The sequence below is a fragment of the Erythrolamprus reginae genome, chromosome 3 (genome assembly GCF_031021105.1).
Source record: "Erythrolamprus reginae isolate rEryReg1 chromosome 3, rEryReg1.hap1, whole genome shotgun sequence".
Taxonomy (NCBI): domain Eukaryota; kingdom Metazoa; phylum Chordata; class Lepidosauria; order Squamata; family Dipsadidae; genus Erythrolamprus; species Erythrolamprus reginae.
Genome location: NC_091952.1, coordinates 251279651 through 251302708, shown reverse-complemented (window position 1 = coordinate 251302708; position 23058 = coordinate 251279651). Strand labels below are relative to the sequence as shown.

Sequence of the window (23058 nt, the reverse complement as noted above, 5' to 3'; positions counted from 1 at the left end):
AATATTTACCAGGGCAGGACTTAAATCGGTTATTGCTTTCAAAGAATGACATTTTGTTCTCTTGTGGAGTTCATCTGTAACCAAATATAATCAGAACTGCAGAAAAAGCAATTGCTGGTAATCTGCCTTCCATTGAGGACCTGTATACTGCACGAGTCAAAAAGAGGGCGGGGAAAATATTTATTGACCCCTCGCATCCTGGACACAAACTGTTTCAACTCTGACCCCCAAAACATCACTACAGAGCACTGCACATCAAGACAACTAGACACAAGAATGTTTTCCCCCCCGAATGACATCACTCTGTTAAACAAATAATTCCCTCAACACTGTCAAACTAATTACTAAGTCTACACTACTATTACTACTAGTTTTTCTCATCATTCCTATCACCCCATTTCATCCCACTTATGACTGTATGGCTGTAACTTGTTGCTTGTACAATATTTTATTAACATTGATTATTTCCTCATTGCTTATTTGACTCCTATAATCATTGTACCACATGATTCTTGACAAATGTATATTTTCTTTTATGTACACTGAGAGCATCTGCACCAAAGACAAATTCCTTGTGTGGCCAATCACACTTGCACAATAAAGAATTCTACTCTACTCTACTCTACTCTACTCTACTCTACTCTACTCTATTCATATCAACCATCCACAATATTATTAAATGTTCTGTTATTTGTAGGTGAACCCAAAGAGAACAATAAAAATAATAATTTTGTAGAGGGGTTTATTTTCACTTTAAAATAAGGATGGGAAGATCCATACTGTTTTGTTTTCCATTAAAGTGACCTTTATTGAGGTATGACAGTTCTTGGGTAGAAACAGAGGAAACCAAATTACCCACAAAAGGATTTCCTCTTTTAACAGGGAAAGTGTTCAAACTGTTCTCCATGAGTTGTTTCTTCTTTGCTTCTTTGGAGAGGAATTAAGGTGAAACAAGACCTTTGCTCCATAGGAGTCAAAGTCTTCACTTGTTTTGAAACTCGTCAGATGCTCAATCGACCTACAATTTTCTCAACCATCAAAGCTAGTTCCAAAATGTTTGAAACCGATCATGTTGAGATGCCTTCATGAAATTACACATGGGTTAAAGGCAGGCGTGGGTGCCACTTACATTCACTACCAGTTCGCATTGTGACAGTTTGCATGTATCCCCTTGTGCAATTCTGCTTCCCTTCATGCTTAATAGCTATCATCAGCTGGATTAATCTTTCCAACAAAAAAATCTTGACACTGGAGGGCCATAACCTACAGATGGGTTGGCATGCCCATCTCTGGAAAGATGCAATTAAAGCACAAACCACTTTTAATAAGCATCTTATTAGAAAGTCTTTATTAAAAACTTGGTACGAAATTAAAAGGAAGTATTCCACAAAAATCCCCAGATGGTTACCCACCATGGAAGCTATTATCTATCCAAACCAGATTGACCCCACAAAAATATTAAAATATACAGACATCTTACATCCAAACAGGGATTTAAAAACAAGACAAGAACTTGAATCACAAAATTATAAAATAGATTGGTGGACCTATACACAAATAAAATCCAGATATAATAAAGATAGACAAGCCCCCGACATTGAAATAGATAAAATTTTGATAGGACAGAAGGATAGACAGATTACCAAAATTTATCAACAATTCCTAGAACAAGACAGAACATGACTCCTTATTGAACAACAAGAATCCTACAACTTCCAGTTGCAGTTATAATATTAACCCCCCCCCCCAAAAAAAAAAACCCTTGAGGGGGTGAGGTTTATATTACAAGCATCCTGAAAAGTCATGGGCTTATTTTCCAGTTGAGCTTTATTTTCAGGGAAAGAGATACTTATTATGAAAGAGGAACTGTATCAACTAAAACAGAGGTCCCCAACCGCCGGTCCGCGGACCGGGACCGGGCCGTTGGGGTTTTCCAGCCGGTCCGCGGCGGCGCTGCCCTCCCGGCAGAGGACATTATGCAGGACAGGGTGGGGCGTCGGGCAGGGCGGGGAGAATCAGGAGGCTCCTTTGGCGGCTGGGGACTGCCTGGCTTTGTGATTTTGGCTGGGGGGGAGTTAGGAAGGTCCTACTTTTCCCCCCCAGCCAAAAACTCAAAGCCTATCTGCTGGATACGGGCGATGAGCGGGACGAGCGGCGCCGAAGCCGGTGGCTGTGGCAGCTGCTGCAAGAGGCTTCCGCGCCGCTCTGTCCCACTCATCGCCCGTATCCAGCAGATAGGCTTTGAATTTTTGGCTGGGGGGGGAGAAGTAGAACCTTCCTAACTCCCCCCCAGCCAAAATCACAAAGCCAGGCAGCCCCCAGCCGCGAGGTGCCCCCTCCCCTCCCATGGAGCCCTGCCCTGTTTGGTGCCCGCTGGACGGGCAACGGCCTCCCTCCCTCCCTGCCTCGTGTTTGCAGAGCTCCGCCGGGCAAAGTTCGGATGCCTTCCGGGCGCACGCACACATCCACACCTCCACCCCCTGCCCAGAATTGGCCAGCCCAGCAACGCTGCCCTGCTCCCTTCGGAAGTGCGGAGAGGGCGGGGAGAGGAATTTAACCCCGAAAGTGGCCGGGGTTGCACAGAAATTCCCCCAATCTTCGCTGGTTTCGGGCCAGGGAAGAGGGGGCCGTGTTTACCTGGCTGATTCGGGGATGAGAGACCACCAGGAGCTCCGCAAGGCTGCGTGACTTGAATTGGGAAGTCCGAAAAAGACCCCCGGGATGGGTGAGTGGAGGGAGAGGGAGAAAGAGAGAGGGAGAGAGGGGGGAGAAAGAGAGAGAAAGAGATAGCAAGAGAGGGAAAGAGAGAAAGAGATAGGGAGAGAGGGGGGAGAGAAAGAGATAGCAAGAGAGGGAGAGAGAGAAAGAGAGAGGGAGAGAGGGGGGAGAGAGAGAGAAAGAGAGGGAGAGGGAGAAAGAGAGATGGAGAGAGGGGGAGAGAGAGAAAGAGAGGGAGAGGGAGAAAGAGAGGGAGAGAGGGGGGAGAAAGAGAGAGCAAGAGATAGCAAGAGAGGGAGAGAGAGAAAGAGAGAGGGAGAGAGGGGGGAGAGAAAGAGATAGCAAGAGAGGGAGAGAGAGAAAGAGAGAGGGAGAGAGGGGGGAGAGAGAGAGAAAGAGAGGGAGAGGGAGAAAGAGAGATGGAGAGAGGGGGGAGAGAGAGAAAGAGAGGGAGAGGGAGAAAGAGAGAGGGAGAGAGGGGGAGAAAGAGAGAGAGGGAGAGAGAGAAAGAGAGAGGGAGAGGGGGGAGAGATAGCAAGAGAGGGAGAGAGGGAAAGAGGGGGGAGAGAGGGGGAGAGAAAGAGAGAGGGAGAGAGAGAGAGGAGATAAAGGAAGAGGAGAGAGAGAAAGAAAGAGGGATAGAAAGAGAGTGAGAGATGCTTAGTGAGCCTTTCTTTGAAGTTGCCTTTCTTTCTTTCTTTCTCTTTCTTTTGCTCTCTTGCTCTCTTGCTCTTTCATTCTTTTTTCTCTCTCTTGCTTTCTTTCTTTCTCTTGCTTTCTCTCCTTCCTTCCCTCCTTCCATTTCTTTCATTCCCCCTCTCTATTTTTATTTCTCTTTCATTCTCTTTCTTTCTTTCTTTCTTTCTTGCTCTTTTTCTTTCTCTCTTTTACCTTCCCTTTCCTCTATTTCTTCTTTTCTTTCTCCTTCCTACCTTCTTCCCTCCCTCCCTTCCTTCAGTCTTTCCTCTCTTACTCTCCCCTTTCATAAGTTTCCTTGCTTCCTTCCTCTGTTCCTGTCCCTTCCCCCTTTCTTTCTTTCTTTCCTTCCTTTCCTCCCTCCATTTCTTGCTTTCCTTTTCCTTCCTCCCTTCTTTCCTCCCTCATTCCCTTCTTTCACTCCTTCCTCTCTTACTCTCCCCTTTCACCCCTCCCCAAAGAAGGTAAATTTCATACATAATTGGTATGTCGCAAAATAAAGTAGTTTTAAAATGGCGGGGAGGGGGGCCCCTAGACACTTAGGCTGTATGGGGCCCCAAAATTCCTGATGGCGGCCCTGGCTCCACCCCTCCATAACCCCACCCCCATATGACCAAAGCCCCCCCCCCACCGGGCCATGGAAAACTGGTCTAGCTTAAAGCCGGTCCCTGGTGCAAAAAAGGTTGGGGACCTCTGAACTAAAACACTTCCTTCTAAACAAGTTCTTTGGGTTGTAAAATGAGGACACGGCAATACTTCCTGTTTTCATAAGTTTTTTTTTAAAAAATACTTTGCTCAGTAAATTTTCTCAGGTCTGTATGTTCTTAAGGAAAGCACATATGATATCCCAAATAAAGTTGCATCTTAAAATACTGTATTTTGCAATATTTATGACTCTTCATAACTGGACTTCCTTCATAGTTTCCTGCTCTTTCAGACTTCCTTTCTCATCCTTTGTTGTGGTTAGCTCCGGCCCTGCTCCTGCCCCAAGGACTGTGGATGTAGGGGAGACATCCACATGCTGCAGGCCTGTTTTGCCTCCGGTGGAATCTGCTGATGAAGGCTCCTCTGACCAAGAAGACATGAGTGACAGGGAGGAGGAGAGTGTGGCAGACAGCTCAGAAGGAGATCAATTATCTAGCTCCTCCTTCGATTCAGAACAAGGGTTAATGATACAGCCACGCATGCGGAGAGCGATGCATAGGCAGCAACAACTGAGAGATTATTATCAAAGAAAATGAGGCCACCTGTGGTTGGGTGGGGCTGTGGTCATTAGTGAGGCTGCTATAAAGAGCAGCCTGTGGGTTTGGCCATTGTGGAGGATTATCTGATCTTTGTGTTTCATGACTGCTTTACTGACTTTGACCTTTTGTGTGCTGATTTTTCCCCACTTTGAAACTAAACCAGAGCAAAGTGTGTTTCACTTTGTGAAAGAAGAAGGACTGTGAATTGCCTCACAGCTGCAAGCTAAGTATCTCAGAACTGATAAGGGACTTGTACCAATTACCAGTTTGTTTGGAGACGAGGGCTCTTTGCTATACCAAAAGAGGGCTTGGTTTAAGTGATTTTTCATTATAAAGAACATTGTTTTGAATTTTCAAACGTGTGTGTGTCTGAAATTTGTATCTGTGAATTTTTGGGAGGATTCTACCAGAGAGCCCGACAGAACATCTTTGAAGACTCTTTGCAGAGCAACCTTGTAAGATGCTCTGGGCTGATCCTTTCCTCCCTTCTGTCTCCCCACTAAGAAATAAATGAGTGGGTTGATGCTGCTGTTGAGAGCGGCACATCCTATCGCAAGGGTCAGAAGGAGGGGATTATATGTATCAAAATATTCAATGACATAAAAGACATTCATCGGGAGAGAAAACAGGAGGTAGAAAAAGAGAACCAGCAAGATGGTGGTGAGCAGTTTCCTTTGATTGTGTTGCATCTTAAACCTCATGTGAATCAAAAGAGTCACAGTCGACACAACCATTAGAGGAGTACAAAGTAAACCATTCACAATCAGCTGGTAAAGCACAGGTGAACGTCGAAAGGCCCTGGTTTGGTGGAGAATGAAGTGCAGCACAGAGAGCAGGAAGAAGAGGATCCAGATGAGGCTACAAACAAGTGTGGACAAATTTGGAGGCCGATGACAACGATGCCAGAGTGGGAAGAGGACAGCTACGCACCTGTCCAGGCTGATGGCCGTCAGCAGAAACTGGCTGGCAGAATAGGTGAAGAAAAAGTACTTAAAAGTACGGAGAAAAAGGCATCGGCTGTCGTGCTTTTTATTGTCAGCTCCAGAGACATTCAGAGACATTCAGTAATAAAATAGTTAACTCTGTGTATGTTAATTTAGCTCCACCCATCATGATGTAAAATCCTTTCTAGATAGCCAGCATCACTTGCTCTCTTCTTGGTGAAGAAGAAGAAAAATCTCCATCTTACTTTTAACTTTCAAGCAATGTAGACGTATAGCAGAAGCCTGGGATCAGGCATAGCTGTTTATTGTTTTAATTAATAAAAGTAACTTCGTTTTGAAGACTGTTTCTGTAACTTTATCCGTGGGCTCCAGATTTGATTAATTTCAGCTCACGCGGGCTGTGATTGATCTACTATAATCTGACATCGGCAATGTATGTTCTGTGGCTCAGAGTAAACACAAATATAGCTGCAATAATAAGGGATGTGAGGACCCCAGAATCAGCGATGGAGAGGTTCAGGATGAAAGTGGTGAACGGATTCCTCTTAATGGAAAAGGCCAGGAGGTAAATGGTGGCTCCATTTCCCAGCAGGCCTAATAGGCAAAGAAGGGCAAAGAAGCCATTGAGAAGATGAAGTGTTAAATTATCGAAAATTTCATCATAAGGAGAAGTGAAATTTTCTGGTATTGTGGAAATATTTGAAACAATTCCAGTCATATTGAAGGGAAAGCCGACCAGTTCCGAACCACTCCAGGGACTTTCAGGAGCCGGAAATCCTTTCCGTATCCTAATAACACAAAGAGACAAAAACGGGATCAGCCCTTGTTAGTGAAATACAGTGGTACCTCTACTTAAGAACTTAATTGGTTCTGTGACCAGGTTCTTAACCACAAACGTTCTTAAGTAGAAGCAATTTTTCCCATAGGAGTCAATGTAAAAGCAAATAATGTGTTCAAACCTATTAGGAAAGAAATAAAAGCTTGGAATTTGGGTGGGGGGAGGAGGAGGAAGAGGAGGAGGAGGACAGTCGCTGCTGAAGGAAGAAGGTGAGGTGAGAGGAATAAAAAAAATCCAAAACTTTAAGGCTTAAAAAAAAAAGAGGGACTCTGACGCAGCGAGGAGGAGCATGCATCTCCCATACACCCAGCGCAAGGCTGCCTCCCATACACTGCACCAGAGAGAGAAACCCAGGGGGAATGGCAGGAAACTGGCCGGGCCTTCATACCACTATCTCAGAACTGATAAGGGACTTGTACCAATTACCAGTTTGTTTGGAGACGAGTTCTCTTTGGTATACAAACAGAGGGCTTAGTTTAAGTGAATTTTCGTTATAAAGAACATTGTTTTGAATTTTCAAACGTGTGTGTGTCTGAAATTTGTATCTGAATTTTCGGGAGGATTCTGCCAGAGAGCTCAACAGAAGATCTTAAACAAAATATTTTAAAAGAAGATCGTTACGTTATACTACATATTCTCACTGCTGCGATAATTTTATATGCTCAATTCTGGAAACAAGAAAAAAGTCCAACTATTCTAAATCTTCCAACCAAAATTATGGAATGCACTGAAATGTCAAAATTAACAATGGAATTGCAAAATAGGAATGAGTCAGATTTCTACAGAGCCTGGGACAAATGGTACTACTGGTTAAGACAAAAAAATATATATCTAAAAATCTTTTTAAAAAGAACACTTTCCAACATCCACACCATCTATAGATAACAACTTATGATGTAATCTACATTTCAACACTTATATACAACCTACATAAGAATACATTGACATAACTTGTCGACATCCAACAAACTGTATGTACAAACCCTTAAAATATTGATAAATTAGTAATATCATACATTAGACAAACTTCATTTATACTTGTTAAAGTCAACTGCTACTTTACCAAGAGTTAATAAAAACGAAGGGAAGTTTGTTTCAACCAAACAGACAAAATTTTGAGGGACATTTTTTTCCTATCTGGAGGGAGAAGGTTCCTGAAAGGAGAAGTAGGTTCTCATAAATTAATGGTGAAAATAGTTATGTGTCTCATTCTTCTTCTTGCCTTTGATATCTTAAAACATGTGGTGTCAGGAGAAAAGACCGAAAAGTGACAAAGATATTTACTGAGAGCTGTTTCTTTATAGTTGCTTACCCATTGAGAGGAATCTCACCACACTGGAGCACAATATGCATAACTATTAAATATACTCCAAGAAAGGGTTCAGGTGCGTTTATTCTTCCTTCATACCAATTTGCCTTTTGCTCTTCATGGAGCCGGGGTGGCGCAGCAGGTAGAGTGCTGTACTGCAGGCCACTGAAGCTGACTGTAGATCTGAAGGTCAGCGGTTCAAATCTCATCACCTGCTCAGGGTTGACTCAGCCTTCCATCCTTCCAAGGTGGGTCAAATGAGGATTGTGGGGGCAATAGGCTGGCTCTGTTAAAAAGTGCTATTGCTAACATGTTGTAAGCCGCCCTGAGTCTAAGGAGAAGGGCGGCATAAAAATTGAATAAATAAATAAATAAATGAATGAATGAATGAATGAATGAATGAATGAATAAATGAATGAATAAATACATGAATGAATGAATGAATGAATGAATGAATGAATGAATGAATGAATAATTCAATGCCCTGGAAGGGTGAAAACAGCTTACCCCACCCCCTGGAGGCCCTCCGGAGGCTGGAAACGGCCTGTTTCCAAACTTCTGGTGTGCCCAATAGGCTTGTGATTTGCCCTACCCAGACTACAAAGGCTTCCCCGGATCCAGGGGAGGGTAAAAATGCCCTCTCCCATCTTCCTGGGGATGCCAAAAATGCCCTATAAATAAATGAATGAATGAATGAATGAATGAATAAATAAGTAAGTAAAGAAAGAAAGAAAGAAAGAAAGAAAGACCCCCTCCCTCCTACAGTAATGCACATTCCACCACATGTGATAAATCCACGAGAACTTTCCCTTATTCAATGAAGCATAATGGATAAATGTTCACATGCATGAAAGTGTAGGAGAAAAAACTGGGAGAAAAATTATTTTCTCTATCACACAATATTAGGACAAGGGGGCCCTCCCTAAAGCTCAGAGGTAAGAAAGTGAGGACAAACCAAGGGAAATATTTCTTCACCCAAAGGGTCCTTGGTTGATGGAATTCACTTCCAGAAGAGGTCGTGACAGCTGTCAGCCTGGATAGCTTCAAGGCAGCATTAGACAGATTCATGGATGCCAAGTGTATTGGTGGTTGTTGAAACGGATGTCCACTTCTATGTTGGTTGAGGCAGGCAGGATTCCCTTGAGTACCATTTGTTGGGGGTCAGGGGAAAGGGAGCGTCTTGCTTTCTCTTTCTGCTCAAGATCCCCATGGACAATTGGTGGGCCAATGTGTGACACAGAATGCTGGACTCGATGGGCTTTGGCCTGATTCAGCATGGCTCTTCTTACATTCTTATGGAGTAGGGGATGGAATGAAGTAAATAATAATAAAGACAAAATTGGAAGGGACCTTGGAGGTCTTCTAGTCCAACCCCCTGCTTAGGCAGGAAACCCTACACTACTTCAGAAAAACTGTTATCCAATTTCTTCTTAAAAACTTAAGTCACCACTAATTGTCCAAACTGGAAATTTTGGGCTTGGACAACCTTGAATTACTCCGGCTGTAATTTGAGTTAAGCGAGAAGTGCTGATCAGTCCAGGTTCTGGGTTGGAAACCATTATCTCATCCCTTGTCTTAGTATTTTGTTGTAGTGTATTTTTTTGTGTGTAATTTCCCACTCGGAAAATTCTGACCTTTGGACTGGCTGACAAATCTTGCTTGGCTTTCGTGATTTCAGACTTGATTTTGACTTCTGCTTTGTGTGTTCCTGCTGAAAGTGAAACTGCCCACAGAGGATTTCTCTCCTGGAGACGTTGACAATTAACATTCTTGTCTACTTCTGCAGTTTATTTACGCAATAGTTCAGTAAATTACTTTTAGCTAATATCAGCAAGTGTATCCCTTTGAAGGTGAAGCAGGGCCATTAATAGCTCAATGTCTGTGTCTTTCAATGGAAAATGGTGTCTTTCAATGGAGATTCCCAATATCTAAGTTAAGGACAGCGTATGTCTAAACAGAAAAAAAATATTTTTATATAGTTCTAGGCTAAAATGTGGAGTTATTGGTATCTCTGAGCATGGTTTGCTGGCTTGCAGAAATTTTCCCTGTATCACATTAGGTACAATCAAGCAATAAAATGATTGTCACACCAACACTCCGCAGTCTGCATTGGTTGCTGATCAGTTTCCGGTCACAATTCAAAGTGTTGGTTATGACCTATAAAGCTCTTCATGGCATCGGACTAGAATATCTCCGAGACCGCATTCTGATGCACGAATCCCAGCGACCAATTAGGTCCCACAGAGTGGGCCTTCTCCAGGTCCCGTCAACTGAACAATGTCGTTTGGCGGGACCCAGGGGAAGAGCCTTCTCTGTGGCGGCCCCGGCCATCTGGAACCAACTCCCCCCAGAGATTAGAGTAGCCCCCACCCTTCTTGCCTTTCGTAAGCTTCTTAAAACCCATCTCTATCGTCAGGCATGGGGGAATTAAGATATTCTCTCCCCCTAGGCTTCTACAATTTATGTATGGTACGTTTGTATGTATGGTTGGTTTTAAAATAAAGGTTTTTAGCTACTTTAGTATTGGAATGTCGCATGTTGTTTTTACCACTGTTGTTAGCCGCCCCAAGTCTACGGAGAATGAAATGAAATGAAATGAAATGCAAAGCAAAAACCAAGTTCACACAGTGCCAGAGACGGACTACACAGCATATATATATTATTATTTATTATATCTGTGTGATATTAAACTGGAATGAAAGTTTTAAAGCTTGTAAAAATGTTGCATAGATAGTGGTGTCTGTGTTACAATGCCCTTATGTCTGTGTTATAATGCCCTTTGTTAATAATATTGGTTGACACCAAGAGAGTAGTTAAAATCTTATCCTATGAATCAAAAGTAGGCCTTGCAGCTTTTATAAATCAAACATTATCCGGCAATTCTCAGTCCTTTGGTGCAAACTTGTTAAAACAGCTCTATTGTAATTCCCCAAAGTATGCCTTTTGTGTATCTTATTTTTTAAAATAAAACCTTTATTTTTTTTGTCAATATGTCCTTTAATCTTGTTTAAAAACAGTTAAAAATAATACAAACTAAGATAGGAAAAAAATTAAATTTTATCCTCATCAATAGAGAATTGTTCCCAATGAAATATAAATGATACCGCCAGCCCTTGACTTGACTTAAGGACCACATTTGACCCTAGAAATGCACTCGTTAATCGTGGTTAAAATTAAATGAGGCACCTTGTGATTCCTTGTTCAACAAGAATCCTAGTAGTTTTAGTTGTAATTGTTGAATCATTTGACAATTGATCAAGCCATTAAATGAATAGTAAGGTGACCAATTGTCCTCCTTTAGGTAGGACAGTCCTTCTTTTGTAGGTTCTGTCCTTGAAAAGTGTCCTCCTACCTGTCCTCGTTTTCGATATTTTAAAACGAATCTGTTAATCTCTGTATTCAGAGATGCCACACCAAACTGTTACACATCATGTGATGGTACAGTTCAGAGAGATGCGATTATGAAATGCAAGCACAGGGCATAGGAGAACTTCAGGTTTTTCACTTTTCTCTCCCACCATTGCCTCTCTATTATACTTCATGTTTACTTCTAATGGAAATCCAAAATTAGTTCTTTCTCAGTGAATATTATAGCTGCAGCACTGACCGTAAAATTCAATATGAAAGATATTTCTTGCTCCGAAATTTCCAATATATTGTTAGAAAATGATATATTGACAAAAAAAATATTAATTCAATGGAAAAAAACTCGTCAATACTGTCAAAAAAATTAGAAGGGAAAGAAGATTCAGAATATTATAAGATATGGGGAAACTTTTATCATTGGCTTGAGGAAAGAATAAAAAATACATAAATGTAAGGAAAAAATACCCCCCCCCCAAAAAAAGCAAAGCAATAATATAATAATAGAAATATTAATAATTAAGAAAAGAGGACAAAGAATTCTCCAATTGAAAACTTCAAATGAGATGGGAAAGTAATTTCCCAAACGTTTGTTGTATGTTTTTTCATTTTGTTATTTTGTTTTGATTGTTTGTATATTTGTTTGTCATTGTAATGTTTTAATTATGTATAAAAATTAAAAGGAAAAAAGGAAAAATACTCGTTTAATTAAATAATTAAAAGGGATGTAAGCCTAATAAATGCATTTTTGTTTGAATTAATAAAATGTTTCATTTATTTACGTTGTACATTTTTCCTCCTTTTCATCGTAAAAAAATTGGTCACCTTATGAATAGAAACCTGATGAAGAATCATCTCTTCCAACCATCTCATTTCCATCTATGTCCTTGCACCAAGAGTTTGCATATAGAGCCAGGGTGGCACAGCAGGTAGAGCGCTGTACTGCAGGCCACTGAAGCTGACTGTAGATCTGTAGGTCAGTAGTTCAAATCTCATCAACGGCCCAAGGTGGACTCAGCCTTTCAACCTTCCGAGGTGGGTAAAATGAGGAGCCGGATTGTGCGGGCAATATGTTGGCTCTGTTAAAAAGTGCAATTGCTAACATGTTGTAAGCCGCCCTGAGTCTAAGGAGAAGTTCAGCATAGAAACACAGAAACACAGAAACACAGAAACATAGAAGACTGACGGCAGAAAAAGACCTCATGGTCGATCTAGTCTGCCCTTATGCTATTTCCTGTATTTTATCTTAGGATGGGTATATGTTTATCCAACGCATGTTTAAATTCAGTTACTGTGGATCTACCAACCACGTCTACTGGAAGTTTGTTCCAAGCATCTACTACTCTTTCAGTAAAATAATATTTTCTCCTGTTGCTTTTGATCTTTCCCCCAACTAACTTCAGATTGTGTCCCCTTTTTCTTGTGTTCACTTTCCTATTAAAAACACTTCCCTCCTGAACCTTATTTAACCCTTTAACATATTTAAATGTTTCGATCATGTCCCCCCTTTTCCTTCTGTCCTCCAGACTATACAGATTGAGTTCATTAAGTCTTTCCTGATACGTTTTATGCTTAAGACCTTCCACCATTCTTGTAGCCCGCCTTTGGACCCGTTCAATTTTGTCAATATCTTTTTGTAGGTGAGGTCTCCAGAACTGAACACAATATTCCAAATGTAGTCTCACCAGCACTCTATATAGCAGGATCATAATCTCCCTCTTCCTGCTTGTTATACCTCTAGCTATGCAGCCAAGCATCCTACTTGCTTTCCCTACAGCCTGACTACACTGTTCACCCATTTTGAGACTGTCAGAAATCACTACCCCTAAATCCTTTTCTTCTGAAGTTTTTGCTAACACAGAACTGCCAATGCAATACTCAATTTGAGGATTCCTTTTCCCCAAGTGCATTAGTTTACATTTGGAAACATTAAAGCTGCAGTTTCCATTGCTTTGACCATTTATCTAGTAAAGCTAAATCATTTACGATATTACAGATGCAATCAAGATGATTAAGGGATTGGAAACCAAGATTTACGAAGAGAGACTGAGGGAACTGGGCATGGATAGCCTAGAGAAAAGCAGGTGCAGAGCGGACATGATAGCAGTCTACAAGTATATGAGGGGATGTCACAGAGAGGAGGAGATCACTTTATTCTTCAGGGCACCAGAGGGACGGACGAGGAACAACGGCTGGAAGCTGACCAAGGAGAGATTCAACATGGAGATAAGGAGGAACTTCCTGATGGTCAGAGCGATCAACCTACCAGCGGACATTGTGAACTCCAACACTCTGGACATTTTTAAGAGAAGATTGAACTACCACTTGACTGGTGTACTATAGGATTCCTGCTTGGGCAGGGGGTTGAACTTGATGGCCTTCATAGTCCCTTTCAACTCTAACAACAAACAAACAAATAAATAAATAAACAAACAAACAAACAAACAACAACAACAACAACAACAACAATAATAATAATAATAATAATAATTTATTAGATTTGTATGCCGCTCCTCTCCGAGGACTCGGAACAGCTCACAACAACAATACACAATGTACAAATCTAATGTTAAAAGAACAATTAAAAACCCTTATTGTTGTATCTGTTCAGAATCACACAACCTAACAGACCATAATGAAAAAGCCATAGTAGGTAAGGGGTATATCAGTTTCTCCATGCCTGGAGACATAGGTGGGTTTTCAGGAGCTTTCGAAAGGCAAGGAGTTCCCAAAAGAAAATAATCCACAATGCAGTTCCTGGGTATAATTATCAAGTGGTCAAGTGCAGGAAATGAAGACCAATACAACAATTTGTTCCGAACAGTTTCTTTACTGCTGTTTGCATATAGGCAGGTCATCTAGTCCAACCCTCTCCCGAAGCAGGAGACTCTTACACCTGCCTCTACTTAGGATCGACTTAGCCTGAACCCAAAATGAAGCATTTTGGAAATAGCAAATTACCACAACACAAGCTTTGCCTTTATTACAGCCATACCTGGCAATGATAGGAAGAATCTCCAGAAGGACCAACATGTCTTTCCCACAATCTAAGGATAAGGTCTCTTTGGTGTGAGCCCCGTTGGCCTTCACTTGAAGCAAGTACAGTCGAAAAGGAGAAGTGAGCCGGGTCAAGCCGCAAATTTTCTCAGTAAACTTGTGCAATATTCTAAATTCTGCATTTTTAAGTGTTATCGCACACAATATGCAAAAGAAGTGGTTAGAGATGCAATCATATTTTGAAAGAAGAAACAACCAGAAGGGACCTGGAAGAAAAGCAGCCTATACTGGACATCAATCAGGCTCTGTTCTGTTTGCTGCAAGGAAGTAAATTGCTGGGGGGCAGAGACCAAAGGGTGGGGGTGGCTGGGTGGGGCTAAATTCTGTGTATAAGACAGACCCAAGTTTTCACTCTCTTTTGAGAGGTAAACAGATGCGTCTTATACTCCAAAACATACAGTAAGTTCTTGTGCAGTAACACTGATGGTGGCTCTACTATCCACCTGACTTTCAGCACCAAGGGATGTTTCCAAGCTTGTAAGCCTTTCCCTTTGCCTGTAGAGTTCCCAAAAGAAAATAATCCATGATGCGATTGCTGGGTATAACTATCAAGGGGTCAAGTGGAGGAAATGAAGACCAATACAACAATTTGTTTAGGATAATGCCTTTATTGCTGTTTGCATATAGACATGAATCTTGCCAGAGTAAAGCACACTCTGCATATCTATCAGATAAATACTATAAAATTTTAGAGAGAATCCCTTTTGAGCCTCCTCCTGCACTCCAATGACTCAAGGCTGATTTCACTTTTATCTCCTTGAAAAAGAAGTCTTCCCTTCTACAAACAGGTATCCAAGTCCATAACCAGAATGAAAAGGCTAATATGCAAACAAAGGCTAAGAAATTATAAAATACATAAAGCACAAAAATATTTTGAAAAACTAATATCTTCATGTATTATCTAACCACAGTATCTACAGCTACAGCTATTTCTCTACCTCTACCATCTCTATCGTCTCTATCTCTGTCATCTATCTCTATCATGTATCTATGTATCGTCTCTCTCTCTCTCTCTTTCTCATTTGAATAATCTATATTTATACAGTTATACCATATTACTCATCATTAATTGGCTCCAATGCTCAAAATTGAGTACCAAACAAATGATGAGTACTGGGACAAACTTTTTGCATCAAAATGTATTGAAAAACAAACTTGATGAGTTTTAAAGCAGTTGCATAACAAAGTACCACTGCATGCCTCTATCGATGTATCTGTACATCTATCTATCATCTATCTATCTATCTATCTATCTATCTATCTATCTATCTATCTATCTATCTATCTATCTATCTATCTACCTATCTACCTATCTACCTATCTACCTATCTACCTATCTACCTATCTACCTATCTACCTATCTACCTATCTACCTATCTACCTATCTACCTATCTACCTATCTACCTATCTACCTATCTACCTATCTACCTATCTACCTACCTACCTACCTACCTACCTACCCACAAACCCACCCACCCACTCCTGGAGGTTTGTTCCAAGTATCCACTACTCTTTCAGTAAAATAATATTTTCTCATATTACTTCTAATCTTTCCCCCAACTAACCTCAGATTGTGCCCCCTTGTTCTTGTGTTCACTTTCCTATTGAAAACATTAAAAACACACACAAAAGAACCTTATTTAATCCTTTATCATATTTAAATATTTCGATCACGTCCCCCCTGGATCGAAACATTTAAATATGTTAAAGGGTTAACGTATGTTATGACTCTTCATAATTGGTTTTCCTTCATGGTTTCTGATTTTCCAGGTTTCCTTTCTCATCATTGAAGACCCTTTGCAGAGCAACCTTATAAGATGTTCTGGGCTGACCTTTTCTTTCCTTCTTCCTCCCCACTAAGAAATAAAGGAGTGGGTTGATGCTGCTGTTGAGAGTGGCACATGCTATAGCAATGGTCATGAGGAGAAGATTATAAGTATCAAAATATTCAATGACATAAAGGACAATCATAGGGAGAGAAAGCAGGATGTAGAAGAAGAGAACCAGCAAGATGGTGGTGAGCAATTTCCTTTGATAGTGTTGCATTTTAGATCTTATATATATCAAGAGAGTCACAGTAGACGCAACCATGAGGGGCGTGCAAAATAAACCATTCACAAAAAGCTGGTAAAGCACAGGTGAACTTCCATAGGTTCTGGTCTGGTGGAGAATGAAGTGCACCGCAGAGAGCAGGAAGGAGAGGATCCAGATGAGGCTACAAATAAGGGTGGATAAATATGCAGGGCGATGGCAGCGATACCAGAGTGGGAAGAGGACACCCACACATCTCTCCAGGCTGATGGCCGTCAGCAGAAACTGGCTGGCAGAATAGGTGAAGAAGAAGAACTCAAAGAGTAAGAAGTAAAAAGCATCGACTACGTATGTTCTGTGGCTCAGCGTACACACTGTCACAAATATAGTTGCAGTGATCAGGGATGTGAGGACCCCCAAATCAGCGATGGAGAGGTTCAAGATGAAAGTGGTGAATGGATTCCTCTTAATGGAAAAGGCCAGGAGGTAAATGGTGGCTCCATTTCCCACCAGGCCCAAAAGGCAAATAAGGGCAATGACGCCATTGAGAACATTGCGGGTTAAATTATCGAACAGATGATCATAAGGAGAAGAAAAAAATTCTGGTGTTAGAGAAATGTTTGAAACAATTCCAGTAGCATTGAAGGGAAAGTCAACCGGTTCAGAACCACTCCAAGGACTTTTAGGAATTTTTAATTCGCTCTGTATCCTAATAACACAAAGAGACAGAAAGAGAATCAGTCCTTGGTAGTGAAATACATACATATAAATGTATTATATAAATATTATATTTCCCAAAAAGGAGAAATGGAGAGAAATCTTCTTAAGAGCCTTGGTGGTGCATTGGTTAGAGTACAGTACTGCAAGCTGCTTCTGCTGATCATTGGCTGCAGCAGTTTGGCAGATCGAATCTCAGTAGGCTCAATTAATGTATGGATGGCTGTAATTATTTTAAATTGAAATGTTTTTATGCTGATTCATGTTCAATATGAATCGGTATGAATGGCTAGTACATGTGTTGTTGAACTGGGTTTTTTAAAGTTTTAATTAGGATTTTAGAAGTTAGTTTGTTTTATCTTTACTTCTTTTTATTGTTATTTGTAATTTTATACTGTTGTAAACTGACCTTAGTCCTTTGGGATTGGGCGGCATGGAAGTCAAATTAAATTTAAATAATAATAATAATGATTTTGTTCTGAGCCGCCCTGGGTCCCAAGGGCAGTGATGGTGAACTATTTTTCCCTCGGGTGCCAAAAGATCGTGCACGGATGCTATCACGCATGCGCGAGTGCCAACACCCATAATTCAATTTATTTATTTATTCAATTTTTATGCCGCCCTTCTCCTTAGTCTCAGGGTGGCTTACAACATGTTAGCAATAGCACTCTTTAACAGAGCCAGCATATTGCCCCCACACTCCGGGTCCTCATTTTACCCACCTCGGAAGGATGGAAGGCTGAGTCAACCTTGAGCTGGTGATGAGATTTGAACCGCCAACCTTCAGATCTACAGTCAGCTTCAGTGGCCTGCAGTACAGCACTCTACCTGCTGCACCAACCCGGCTCATTAGATAGATAGATAGATAGATAGATAGATAGATAGATAGATAGATAGATAGATAGATAGGTAGGTAGGTAGGTAGGTAGGTAGGTAGGTAGGTAGATAAGATATATAGATGGATAGATGGATAGATAGATAGATAGATAGGTAGGTAGGTAGGTAGGTAGGTAGGTAGGTAGATAAGATAGATAGATGGATAGATGGATAGATGGATAGATGGATAGATGGATAGATGGATAGATGGATAGATGGATAGATGGATAGATGGATAGATGGATAGATGGATAGATGGATAGATGGATAGATGGATAGATGGATAGATGGATAGATGGATAGATGGATAGATGGATAGATGGATAGATGGATAGATGGATAGATGGATAGATGGATAGATGGATAGATGGATAGATGGATAGATGGATAGATGGATAGATGGATAGATAGATAGATAGGTAGGTAGGTAGGTAGATAAGATATATAGATGGATAGATGGATAGATGGATAGATAGATAGATAGATAGATAGGTAGATAGGTAGGTAGGTAGGTAGGTAGGTAGATAAGATAGATGGATAGATAGATAGATAGATAGATGGATGGATGGATGGATGGATGGATGGATGGATGGATAGATGGATAGATGGGTGGATGGGTAGATGGGTAGATGGGTAGATAGGTAGATAGGTAGGTAGGTAGGTAGGTAGATAAGATAGATAGATGGATAGATGGATAGATAGATAGGTAGGTAGGTAGGTAGGTAGGTAGATAAGATAGATAGATGGATAGATGGATAGATAGATAGATAGATACCCACTCACTCAACCATTTTGTGAGCATTGTGAGCATTTTGTGACATTACTGCTGCCAAGGAAGTCCTTCTTTCCAATCAGCCAGCCTCCATTATATTTCCAGGGTCTTTCTCCCAGCTTGGAACCAGATTGGATTTTTCTTCCCACATTATGTACACACACACACACACACACACACACACACACAAATAAGCCTTCCATCCTTCCAAGGTTTCTAGAATGAGGGCCCAGATGGTTGGGGGCAGTAGGCCTACTCTTTAAACTGCTTAGAGATGGCTGCAAAAGCACTATGAAGCAATATATAAGTGTAAATATGCTATTGCTATTGTTAATAATGACAAAACCTTCTATGCAAATCTCTCAAAATGTATTTCAGGACAACTGCCACCAATTAGCCGTTGTGAGTAGGGTTCCCTGGTATTTGAACAGGTGAAGGGCAACTCAAACAACAGAAAAGGAGGACAGTCATGCTAATTGTTTAATATTTGCATTGGTTAGAGAGTAAGGGATTGCAAGTGTCTTCGGAGAGGGGCGGCATACAAATCCAAATAATTAATAAATTAATAAATAAATAAATGAATGAATGAATGAATGAATGAATGAATGAATGAATAAATAAATAAATAAATAAATAAATAAATAAGTGTGTACACAGCTGCTGAATTTCAGCTGGAGTTTGTTAACCGATAAGTATAATTAGGTTTTCTTAGAGAAAAGCTGCTCACTTCGATACATGTCCACCTTATGGCAGATGTCTACTAACCAAAGCAATTTTCCTTTTGGAATATTTTGAAACAACTGTGAGGCTGACTCCATTCCTGCAAAGAAAATAATGTGTTTCACAATATACTTACTCTTTGAATCTGTGCCAAATAGAAGGGAAGTCCTCTGATGGTATTCGGATGGATCTATTACCTAAAGAAGCAATTATAGTAAATCCTTATTTTTATCAATAACAGGAGGCGTCAAAAATACTAATGTGCTTTAGAAACTTCATCCAAACAGTTTTGTGTCTTCCTGGATGGGAGTCTGTGAATATATTGTAGGAAGTTGGCACCTACCACTCTCATAGAAAAATGAAATATTTTAGGAAATATTAAAAGGGCAGAATATTTCCACTAAAAGGGAGGCAGAAAGTCAGCACCCCTTTGTCAATGGACCATTTCGACGTGACCCAGTCTATTCAACTACCTCCTTCGGGCAGAACCATAGTGGGAATTTTGCCCAAGCCTCATCACCCAGTAAGAGTCAACCAAGCCTGGGACTCAAAGGACAACTACAAAGTTATCCCTGCATGGCCCCATGGGAGACTGACAACCAATCAGAACACAACCTGAAATTCAAAGCCCCACAGAGGGCATAAAGCCCAGGTACTCCCAGCATCATGCCCCTTCTTTGCCCAGGATCTCCAACCATGTGATCCTGTTCATCAATAAACCATCTTTCCAATGAACTTCTCCACTTGGAATTGAACCCAGATGGACATTTCTTCTGACAATATATATGCAAAAGTATCTGTTGTGAGTGGTCCTCAACAAACTCTGGTAATGATAGATTCTGAGAAGGATGAGCCAGGCTCATCTTGGTACACTGGGCCAGTGGTTTTGCTAGTTGATGTAGGGAGTGAGAGAAAATAGACCTGGATGAACCCGAAGGACCACCAGAGGTGGCAGATATGCCAATGACAGTAGGGTCTGACTTAGAGGAATAGGAGGAGGAGGAGGAGGAGGAGGAGGAGGAGGAGGAGGAGGAAGACCATGATGCTAGATACCTGCTTCAGAAGACTAAAAAAAAGACAAGAATACTTGTATGGGAAAAGGAAGTAGTCTGTAGTTTGTTAACTCTAGGGAATTTAAGGGTGACAGATGGGAAATTCGGGGTGGAGCTTCAATGTTTTATAATGGAGTCCATTAATGTTTGGGGTTCCATCCATGATATGCTAGCCAACTGTTATTTCTCAATTAAAATCCTTGGCTTAAAAGTGCCTTGTCTGTGGCGATGCTGGACAGCTATAATTGTAAGTTAGTGAAACTGGAGACTCCTTATCTCATAAAGGAATTTGCAATTAGCTTTGATCTTCAGCAGCAGCCTAGCCACTAGACTGTTATCTTTTAACTACTCTCACCGAGAAGTTGCCAAGATGAACTCACATGCATGAGTTTGGTTTGTATAAATAAGCTTCCTATATAAAAAAAATGATTTGAAATATCAGCCCATGGATTCCACCTTTGTTTTCAATCTGCGGGATAGAACAATATCCAGTAGGGTTTTTTTTTCCTCCTGTCATTACCCAGATGACCATTATCCCATAATGTTCAGTTTGTGATCCCCTCAGCTGCCCCAGAATTATTTAACCAGATAATTAATTCAAAATATATATTTTAAAAAATGTCTGCTTTGAAAATGAAACTATCCCCTGGCCCCCGCCCTTGTTTTTCCTTTATTATCCAAAATGCTTTTTTGCCTCTAATCATTTTTTTCTAATTAAAAAGGAACACAGGCATCAGTTTCATCTCTTGTGTCCTTCCAAAGGACCATTGAGCAGGGATGTGGCCTGCAGGAAGCAACAGTTCTCAGTGTGTTGATGTTCTTAAATTCTCCATAAGACTTATTTTATGAAAAATACCATTCTAAATCATTTTGTGAATGTATTCACTCAATGCTTCACAGATTAATAAATTAACAGAGTTGGAAGGGACCTTGTAGGATATCTAATCCACTTCCCCCACACCTAAGTAGGGGACCCTGCACCATTTCTGACAAACGGCTGTCCAATCGCTTCCAGTGATAAAATGCCAATGCAAGCCCCAAGGATTTCAATTTTAGAATAAGATCACAAAGCATTAGGAAATGTTTCTGTTAACAGCAGTACCCACAAAGAAAAGGAAAGTTTATATATAATGTCCATACCTTCTAAGTAATTAAATTGCTGCGACATTGTCTAAAAAGGGTTGTTTGCTTGCTTAGAAGACTTCAAATCCGTGGACTGAGTGGACCACCTGGAGCACATTGTTTAAGGGGAAAATACAATCATTAACAGAAAACAAACCTCTGATTGACAAAATGGCAGAAAGGCATTGTGTTCTTGGGGAATCCAAAGTCATTCTTGGTTTGCTGTCCACACAATATTGGTGTAACCTTTCCTATCTTTCAATCAAGCAATACATTTTATTTGTAATTCAAAACTAAAGGAATCAAAAGACCAAGAGTAAAATTCCATAACCATAAAAATTATCATTTTTATGACCTGGGTAGGGATAGATAGATGGAAGTAAGTAAGTAAGTAAGTAAGTAAGTAAGTAAGTAAGTAAGTAAGTAAGTAAGTAAGTAAGTAAGTAAGTAAGTAAGTAAGTAAGTAAGTAAGTAAGTAAGCAAGCAAGCAAGCAAGCAAGCAAGCAAGCAAGCAAGTAAGTAAGTAAGTAAGTAAGTAAGTAAGTAAGTAAGTAAAAAAACACAGAAAGAAAGAAAGAAGGGAGGGAGGGAGAGAGAGAGAGAGAGAGAGAAAGAAAGAAGGCAGGCAGGCAGGCAGGCAGGGAGAGAGAGAGAGAGAGAAAGAAAGAAAGAAGGCAGGGAGGGAGGGAGGGAGAGAGAGAGAGAAAGAAAGAAAGAAGGCAGGCGGGGGGAGGGAGGGAGGGAGAGAGAGAGAGAGAAAGAAAGAAAGAAAGAAGGCAGGCAGGCAGGCAGGCAGGGAGGGAGGGAGAGAGAGAGAAAGAAAGAAGGCAGGGAGGGAGAGAGAGAGAGAGAGAAAGAAAGAAAGAAAGAAAGAAAGAAAGGAAAGAAAGAAAGAAAGAAAGAAAGAAAGAAAGAAAGAAAGAAAGAAAGAAAGAATTCTTTATTGGCCAAGTGTGATTGGAAACACAAAGAATTTTTTCTTTGGTGCACATGTTCTCAGTGTACATAAAAAGAAAAGATAAATTCATCAAGAATCATAAGGTACAATACTTAATGAAAGTCATAGGGTACAAATGAGCAATCAAATCCTAGTAGGCAACAATTAATATAAATAGTAAGGATAGAAGCAATAACTTAGATCATACAGTCATAAGTGGGAAGAGATGGGTGATTGGAATGATGAGAAGATTAATAATAATAGTAATGCAGACCAGGAGCCCATACTAATGAGTCCTATCCTGGTCTTAAAAAGGAACATTTTTGCATAGTAAATGACCTTAACTGCAGACATACCTGGTGATGATAGGAAGAATCTCCAGATGGAACCAGATGGTCTCGTTTGGAATCTAAAAATGAGATGTTTTTCTGATTAAGCCCATTAATCCCGTTAGCTTGCACTTGATGCAGTTACAGTCAGAAAGAGGAATTAGAGCAAGCTACAAACTTTCCCAGAATAATAAAAAGAATGCGTGGAACATTCTTCTCTGAATTTTGCAACTTCAAGTGTTATTGCACAAAATATGCAAAAGGAATAGTTAAAAATATGATATATTAAAGAAGAAGTAACCGAAAGTTGTTAGACTGAGATGTAGCCTAAC

At 40.6% G+C, this 23058-nt stretch overlaps 2 protein-coding genes across 3 annotated transcripts; both read right to left on the bottom strand.

Moving 5' to 3' along the window:
* Window positions 1-4312: 4312 nt before the first annotated feature.
* Window positions 4313-15153, bottom strand: LOC139165493 (proto-oncogene Mas-like). Its single transcript, XM_070748668.1, has 5 exons — window positions 15108-15153; window positions 14108-14285; window positions 6027-6390; window positions 5084-5683; window positions 4313-4366 (listed from the first exon to the last, which is right to left on the bottom strand). Exons 1-5 carry the CDS (start codon window positions 15151-15153, stop codon window positions 4313-4315), a joined length of 1242 nt encoding a protein of 413 aa, XP_070604769.1.
* Window positions 14758-22837, bottom strand: LOC139165238 (proto-oncogene Mas-like). Of its 2 annotated transcripts, XR_011558766.1 has the most exons (5): window positions 22754-22837; window positions 21479-21567; window positions 19423-19483; window positions 15623-16910; window positions 14758-15458 (listed from the first exon to the last, which is right to left on the bottom strand). XR_011558766.1 is itself a non-coding variant. In XM_070748342.1 (4 exons), exons 2-4 carry the CDS (start codon window positions 21504-21506, stop codon window positions 15920-15922), a joined length of 1080 nt encoding a protein of 359 aa, XP_070604443.1. In that variant the 5' UTR covers window positions 21507-21567; window positions 22754-22837; the 3' UTR covers window positions 14758-15919. The 2 variants fall into 2 exon arrangements, 1 of the variants encoding a protein (XP_070604443.1); XM_070748342.1 differs by having other exon boundaries at window positions 14758-16910.
* Between the last annotated feature and the right edge of the window lie 221 nt (window positions 22838-23058).

Excerpts from the sequence above, each read along its gene's own strand:
- LOC139165493 (XM_070748668.1), bottom strand. The coding sequence starts at position 15,153 with ATGATAGAGATAGATGACAGAGATAGAGACGATAGAGATGGTAGAG. Across the intron at positions 5,684-6,026 it reads ACAGAACATACATTGCCGAT|CACGACAGCCGATGCCTTTT; the intron begins GTCAGATTATAG and ends GACAATAAAAAG. Across the intron at positions 4,367-5,083 it reads TGCAAAGAGTCTTCAAAGAT|GATGAGAAAGGAAGTCTGAA; the intron begins GTTCTGTCGGGC and ends ACCACAACAAAG.
- LOC139165238 (XM_070748342.1), bottom strand. The coding sequence starts at position 21,506 with ATGTCGCAGCAATTTAATTACTTAGAAG. Across the intron at positions 19,484-21,478 it reads GCAATTTAATTACTTAGAAG|GTAATAGATCCATCCGAATA; the intron begins GTATGGACATTA and ends TTGCTTCTTTAG. Across the intron at positions 16,911-19,422 it reads ATTTGGCACAGATTCAAAGA|GATACAGAGCGAATTAAAAA; the intron begins GTAAGTATATTG and ends TTGTGTTATTAG.